Source organism: Orycteropus afer, unplaced genomic scaffold (assembly GCF_000298275.1).
Source record: "Orycteropus afer afer isolate SDZICR_OR568_19922 unplaced genomic scaffold, OryAfe1.0 scaffold00655, whole genome shotgun sequence".
Lineage (NCBI taxonomy): Eukaryota > Metazoa > Chordata > Mammalia > Tubulidentata > Orycteropodidae > Orycteropus > Orycteropus afer.
In genome coordinates this window covers 1,154,894-1,162,869 of record NW_006922242.1, presented here as the reverse complement: position 1 = coordinate 1,162,869, position 7,976 = coordinate 1,154,894, and the positions used below count along the sequence as shown (strand labels likewise).

The window sequence follows — 7,976 nt, the reverse complement described above, 5'->3', positions numbered from 1 at the left end:
CCTGTATTAATTAACTTGTCATTTTATACAATTTGTAAACTGATACTTGTAAAGAAACCTTGAAACTAATAAAATGGGTTACTTTTACATATATTTTTAGGGTACTGTTTGGTAATGTTCCTTTCAAATGCATATAGCACAGCTCATGCTGAGGTTTAAAAACACTTAAATGCAGAAAATATTCTAAGTATGAATATCAAAACAAAATTACTGAAACTAATGTCCATGCTTATATAAATTTATCTTTTTAAAAGGTTGGTACAGTGTTTTTAAGCAAGAACATCTGTATTCTACAGCACTTAACATCTTTCTATCAATCAAACTTAAAAAACATCCCACAGTCAAACTGATTCTAGTTAGTAGGGTCAGCGAAACTGGATTGGCGATGCATCATCAGTTTTTAAGGAAAATTAAATGCTAAACAATACGCTGTCTTCAGAAAGAATACATCTTTTCCTGTCAGTTTGACCTTCTCTGTGGGTAGACATAGGCATGGGAGAAAGGCTTAAAATCTATAGAAAAAGTCAGAGAAGGTATTTCAGCTAGTTAGAATTCACCCTTTATGTGGTTCACTTATTTTCTTGGGACTCTAACATATAAAAAGTATTTTGGTAATAAATATGGCATAGAGGAGCCTGGATTCTCAGAGGCAGGCTCAGGAATTATAGGGTGCCCTTCACATCAGAAAATAAGTTACCTTCTGTAATTTAGAGGTAAGGTATAATAGGATTGGCAAGATTACCAGATTAAATTCTGGCTGACTCATAGATTAGGGTACCTCTGTTCATTTACATTTTTTACTTAGTACCAAAAGAAGGGGGAAAAAAAAAATACTTATAGAGTATTTTGGTTATAGGATATGGGATAATATCTTTTTGAATCTATAAGACACAATATATTACATTTAAATTTCATGTTTTAGTACCTACCTTATAAAACAATCAGTTTTACCAGTTGTCTGTTTTAAAATGTTCACTAGTAATTTCTTAAATTACAAAGAGGCAATTCTGCAATTATTTGAAAACCTATTTCATATGAGATTTTGCTATAGAAATGAGTGGGACAGTTTCTAACATGCCTTGCTTGACTCCAAATAAAGTTACCTTTACTTAATGCTGGTGTCTCAAAAGATGTTCAGTGACTTGGTTCAGTTTTGCTCCTTAAAACTTTTCTTCTATTAAGAATGGTAATGCAGTTGGATTTGAGCCATCCTAAATAGGAAGTCTTCCAGTGGATCTTCAAGAAAGTGAACAGTGCTAGTATTATACACTACTCTATGGCACAAGTGTCCCCTCTAGTGGTGATATGAGGGATCCCACAAGCTGGGTTAGTCAGCAGGATGACGGCAAGGTGGAGAAAGTAGCTTCCAACTCAAGGACTAGTGTAAATCGGGTTAATGAAAACTGTAAAGGGGCAGATAGTATTGATTTTAGGCTTTATTGACTAGTCTGTTGCAGCAATTCAACTCTGTACTTGCAGTGTGAAACCAACAGGCAATACATAACATGAAAGAAAGTGGCTGGGTTCCAAAAAAAACATCATGGACAAATTTGAATTTCATAGAATTTTCATGTCACAAAAAACGTTATTCTTTTGATTACCCTCCCTCACCCCCACCCAACCATTCAAAAACATAAAAACCATTCCTTAGCTCATGGGCTATATAAAAACAGTCAGTGGGCCAGATTTAGCCCATGGGCCATGGTTTGCTGACCCCCGGGATTGATTTACTTCATGTGACTACTTACAACATGAAGGAAATGTTAATATGTAGTCTAAAATAAAATTAACATTTTCTGGACTGAACAGCCTAGGCACTGGTACAGTAAAGGCAGGAAAAAGTATCTGCTTTCATGGTATGAGTCAAGGCAAGGCAATGTGGCCTCATTTAGCATCTTCTTTCCCCCCACTAGGACTATTGGCAATATATACATACATATGTACACTGTGAAACTTTTTCAAATTCTAGATAGATAAAAACACCATCAGTAACAAAATTATGGATACTTATTTACAAATAAGACATTTTCCATTAGAATGACAACTTTCATGATAAATTAAAGTCAGCTTAAAGGAATATGTGCAATTCTGCTTAAGTAATAAAAACATTCAAACCATCAATGTCCTGGTAGTACTAATAAATTCCACCAGGCATTTCTTTTGACTTTAGAGCTTTTATTTATTTTATTTTTTTTTTCCCCTCACATAGCCTTGATGTTGCTGAGAAGAAACTGGAGTTTGAGCAGCAGCAGCAAAGTCTAGTTAGTCATGGGTATGTATACTCCCCAAGAGCACACTTAATGTTTGCACAAAACTTTGCTTTTGAACCAGTTCACTGATCTACAAAGATCAAGGTACAAGTTTGTATGTTTACTGATTTGGCAACTTTGCTTACGGAGAAATAAATGTACTAGTCACCAGCACATTTTCATATTGCTCCCCACTTAAATTGTTCACCACTTGTCACTGCATTACAAAAGTGTTGATTCCATAAATTTTCCCAATGATACATGAGGTGATACAAGTAAAAATCTTCAGAATGGATCCTTCATTCTGTTACACTGACAAATATGCCACCATTGAATAAATAGAAATGCAGCAGTTTATCTTCACACAATAGCAAAAAATTTCTTACATGATTCCCTAACTTCTCTGAGGTCCATACAAAAAGAGTCCCTTTGCTAGAGAGTGGAAAAACCACTTTGTCTTCATTAAGAGACAACCAAAATCAAACTGAAAATTAGAGGAATGTGCTCTTTGTACCCTTTCATCCCTCCCACAAATAGGTAAACAGTGCAAAAAGGATGAAGTTTTACGTTCTAGCTAGAAATGTGAAGTATTGGTCACATAAGGATGTTTTTTCATCTTTTCTGATATTAACCACTTCAATTTCACTTAAGTTGTGCTTTTATTCTTCTTTGGAATGGCAGTTCCAGGAATCATTAAATAGAATATTAACAAATGATAATGCCAGAGTTCTAGAAATAAAAATATTCATCTACTGTAATACAAGTCCAACCTGTAAGAAAGGGAAAAAAATGGGATAGTAAGAACAAGTAAGCAAGAAAAGTTAAATTACAATGTAGTGTAACAGATCTGTATTTTTAAAAAGCCACTTAAAAAATGTCTTAACTGGGGAATTATAGTCAATGTCATGTGACAAAATATGTATGAATTGCTGTATGGAAAATGAATTTGCTCTGTAAACTTTCACCCAAATCACAATAAAAATTTTTTTAAAAAAGTCTTAAAAATCCTAAGGAAGGTAAGCATGGAATTCTCTAGGCAAATTCATCTCTATGTTTACAAAGACTATGTCAGTTTCACTTACCTTTTCAGAATCTGTTCCTGGACACCTCCAGTTATACAAGTAATACTGCAAATTGCCATCTCCTATACCAAACTTGAGTTTTTCCAAGAAGGTCTTATTTTCCATCAAATCTAGTGCATTGAATACATCAAATCCCTTCTGCCAATGTAAAAATAATTTTAAATGACTATCAGAGGACTACAGTACTTTCTATATTATGCATTTCCATATAACATTAATTCCTCTACTAAAAGCTCAACTATGCAATTTTAATAGGGGTTGATGTCTACAACATATGGTGTAGTTGAAGAATTCAGTTTCAAACTCTTACAAACACTAGTAGTGAATTTGATGGAGTGAACAAAATAATCCAGAAATGCTGAATCAGAGACTCTGGTATGATTGGCTAATACGGACACACAGTGAAATATAAAGATTTCAAAAATATTTTTTCCCTGTTTAGAAGGGAACAGTTGTGAAGGTAGCTCCATATTCAGGGATTATAGTTACTGAACTTTCTAAATCCCGACTTAGCTGAAGGTATAGCCAAGGAATCATAGTTGTAAAGACTTTAGTTATAAAATTTCTTCATATATTGGATAATACTACTATGCAGAATGTGATATAGATGAGTCACCTAAAGTTTCAGTTCTAGGGGAATCTACTGCCTAAAATAAGTCATCTACTACTGGCCTTTTTAAGGAAGTAGTTGAAAAAGAAAAAAAGGACCAAACAAGCTGAGGGTAATATTGATTTCTGGATCCATAAGTAATAGCATTTTTTAAAATGTCTTCCATTATCTGCTTTAAGAACATCCAGGTGTATAGTAGAGCTGACAACGGGCAAGGTTGTGGTGGCTTCTTGGCCACAGCCAGGTCCCAGAGGGAGTGAGTAGTTGGACCTGTGGGCTCAGGACCATGGTCACAGGGGACATCAAACTCAACTGGCATAAAACACTACACAAAAACACTGTTCCACATCCTACTTTGGTGAGTAGAGACTGGGGTCTTAAAAGCTCGCAAACAGTGATCTAGATGCAATGATGAGTCTCTCCTAGTCCAGAGCAAAGAAGAATGAAGAAAACCAAAGACACGTGGAAAAAATTAGTCCAAGAGACTGCTGGTAGACCATGTGATCCTCAGCCTTTATGACCATGAGACCAGAAGAACTAGATGGTGCTCAGATACCACTGTCAATCACTTGGAGGGGGATCTACGTAGGAGATCCTAGATAGACTGGAGAACAATATGGAACAAAACTCAAAATCATGAAGAAAGACCAGGTTTGCTGGTCTGATAGAGCCTGGTAAGACCCCTGAGACTATGGCCTCTAGCCACCTGTCAGGTCTGGAACTAAGCTCACTCCTGTGGCTTCCAGCCAAACAACAGACATGCATATGGGGTGAACATTTACATCAGGGAGATACACTACTTAGAGAGATCAATCATAGAAGAACAGAAGGGCAGTGTCTGCACCAGGGGATAACTTGGGGGGGGGGGGTGAGTACATGGGAGGGAAGGACACAGGGAAGAGGTAACTATGGGGAGGAATGGGAAGAGAGTTGTTAGGCTGTGGAGAATTGCAGTCAATGTCATGAAACAAAATATGTATGAACTGCTGTATGGAAAATGAATTTGCTCTGTAAAACTTGAATTGAAATCACAATAAAAATTACAACAAATAAAAAAAAAATGTCTTTTGTTCTCAAATACTAAGAAGACACTTTTGATGGGCTGTTCCTAATGTCTTACGAACAATATTTTCTCTTAATAATTACATCAAACTGCTGATTTCAAGTTCTTTTTTATGGAAAAATGATTATTTGTAGCAAGAATTTGGCAATTATCCTAATTTCTACACAAAAGAAAGAAAAAACTAACACAATATAGTATGGTACATTTTGAATTTAATTTCTTTAATTTTAAAATTCAGAGATTTTAACTGAAACAAAAAATTTATTGGGGCTAATTATACAGTACAACACAAACACTCATTTATTTTCCTTATATTGTATTGGAAGTTTCTAATTTGTACAAAATATCTTCTGTATTTTGTAAGTTGCAATGGACTTCAGGACAAAAATAGCCACTAGAATTTAAAAAAAAAAAAACTCATCAAAATTATTCCTTTGACTTATGGTCAACAGTAAAAAATATCTCAAATGAATTTCATTTGTGTGGGAAAAAATTAGTGATATATTTTATAAATTTTGACACACATAGTTTGAGAAAATGGCACAAAAAGCAATGAGTTGCTTACCAACTTGGCTATAATGAGTGCATCATTCATGAGGTCTAAGAGGGGTGTCTCCGTGTGAATGTTGTAGAAGGAGTAAGCAGCTTTGAGGCTCTTGTGGACAGGATGATGCATGACTGTTGAAGGGAGTGTGTAGAAGCTTAGGAAGTCCGTTAATTTGCCACTTGAGCTCTAAAGAAGAAAGGTGGTATCAGGTAAGTATCTCTGAAAAAACTTAATCCACACATTTAAGCTAACTTTTTGATCTCTGACTTGTACCATAATTTTCTGTGAGGACAAAAAGCAACAGCTCTTCATAGTTCCTTCTCAACTGATTTGAAATCTCTTCCCATATGCTGAGGAGCCCTGGTGGCACAGTGGCTAAGCACTTGGCTGCTAACTGAAAGGTTGGTGGTTCAGACCTACCAGCCACTCCACAGGAGAAAGATGTGGCATAGCCTTGGAAACCCCATGAGGTAGGTCTACTCTGTCTTATAGGGACACTATGAGTCAGAATCGACAGCAATGGGTTCGTTTATGGTTTTTTTTTTTTTTCTACAGTATGTTGGATGTCCCTGAGCAGTGCAACTGGTTAAGAGTTGAACTACTAACTGGAAGGTTGGCAGTTTGAACCCATTCAGAGGTGCCTTAGAAGACAGACCTGGTGATCTCCTTGTGAAAGGTCACAGCCTTAAAATACCTAAGGAACCCAGTTCTACTGTGTAACACATAGGGTCACCCTGAGTTGGAACTGACCCAAAGGCACTGGTACACTATGTTGGGAAGAGGCCAAGAAGAGCATGGAGTTGTCTTATCCTGAGAGCTAGCTAGCTGGTGATTTGCATAAAGTTCTTAACTCAAAACTCACTGCCGTCGAGTTGGATCCAACTCATAGTGACCCCTCCTTGGGTTTCTGAGGTGGTATCACTATGGAAATAGATTGCCCAACCTCCCTTCCGAGGAGTGGCTGGTGGGTTTGAACCGCCAGCCTTCTGGTTAGCAGTCAAATGCCTTAGGCACTACCCTATCAGAGCTCTCATAAAATTCTTAGGAAGTAGAATATTCTAAAAGGCAAGTGTCCCTTTGGTTGACTAATGAGTGATGAAAGCAGATTTATTGTTTTTGCAGGCATAATAGCTCTAAGGATTAGAAGGTTGTTTCTCTAGCTAAAGACACTATATCATATCTAACACCTTCTTAGCATAGAGCAAGAATTTTATCAGCTTAACATGAAGTTTAAATAGCTTGGAAGCTCATTTTTGGAAGTTTGTGAAAGGTATATTGGTGCTGCACCAAAACATACATACATGAATATCTGAGAATTTGCATTTATCAAAATAAAATAGAAGGCAATCAACAGGATTTACTTCAACATCACTGGCATAACTTTCAATAAAAGAAACTAGCCATTACTGTTTGGGTTGTTTTGATTAGCTATGGTAGCCTTGCACCCTTTTGGATATAATATGGATAAGGAACAGACTTATATGGATGAGGAGGCTAGACCACATGCATGCCACTGCTAGTAGTTCTTTCAGTAGAAAATTCCAAAGAGATGGATTAGCTAGTTTTTGAGTGCTTTTGGTTCATTAGACCTATTTTTCAGATATGAGGAAACTAAATGGGTTAAACCAAAGTGACTCTCTATTGCTCCACATTAGCAGCTAAGTATTAATGATGAATTCAGGATCTAAACACCCAGCTTTAACAAGGATTTTACATTTTCCTATGAATCCTTCAATGCTGTATTTTACAGGGGCATCTACTGAGATCACTGAAGGTAACTTTAGAACTGATTAGCTCCTCCTCCCTCCCAGTTATCTATCTGGTTTCTAAAGAACTGATTCTTCACATTCATGATAAAATTTGTCTTTCCTTCTTTGGTGCTAAAATGCTACTAGAATTATTTTCCATTTTTGAGAAAAAGTGGAATAATCATCACCTTTGGTTCCTCCCAAGGTCCTTCATATCCAATTAATTATACAGACTGCTTGATTAAAAAACAAAACAAAACAAAATAAAATCTACCCACAAACAGTACCATGTCTAGGTGGTTTATACCTAAGTTGTACCCAATCTCTAACAAACACATAACCTCTACATTATATAAACTGTTCCAGAAAAAGAAATAGAGGGCAAGCTGTTCAACCCATTAGTTAGTCTAACTTTTATATCAAAATAGGACAAGAGCAGAGCAGGAAAGGGAAATTATAGGTCAATCTCAATCTTGAGTTGTTGTTGTTGTTGTTGTTATGTGCCGTCGAGTCGGCCCGACTCATAGCGATGGAAAAATCCTAAATATTAGGAAACTAAATCTACTGTGTGTGAGTGTGCACATAAATAAAATATACTATGTCTAAGTAAAACTTAGGAGTTCTGGTAGCATAGTGCCTAAGGCACTTGACTGCTAACCAGAAGGCTGGCGGTTCAA

At 36.3% G+C, this 7,976-nt stretch overlaps 1 protein-coding gene across 1 annotated transcript in view; it reads right to left on the bottom strand.

Moving 5' to 3' along the window:
* Positions 1–2,998: 2,998 nt before the first annotated feature.
* The window catches only part of NMT2 (N-myristoyltransferase 2), a 116,708-nt gene continuing 111,730 nt past the window's right edge, over positions 2,999–7,976 (bottom strand). Inside the window, exons 11-13 of the mRNA XM_042783093.1 lie at positions 5,570–5,737; positions 3,332–3,469; positions 2,999–3,019 (exon numbers count right to left, since the gene is read on the bottom strand). Coding sequence (XP_042639027.1) covers positions 2,999–3,019; positions 3,332–3,469; positions 5,570–5,737 — 327 coding nt within the window. The remainder of the gene's footprint in view (positions 3,020–3,331; positions 3,470–5,569; positions 5,738–7,976) is intronic.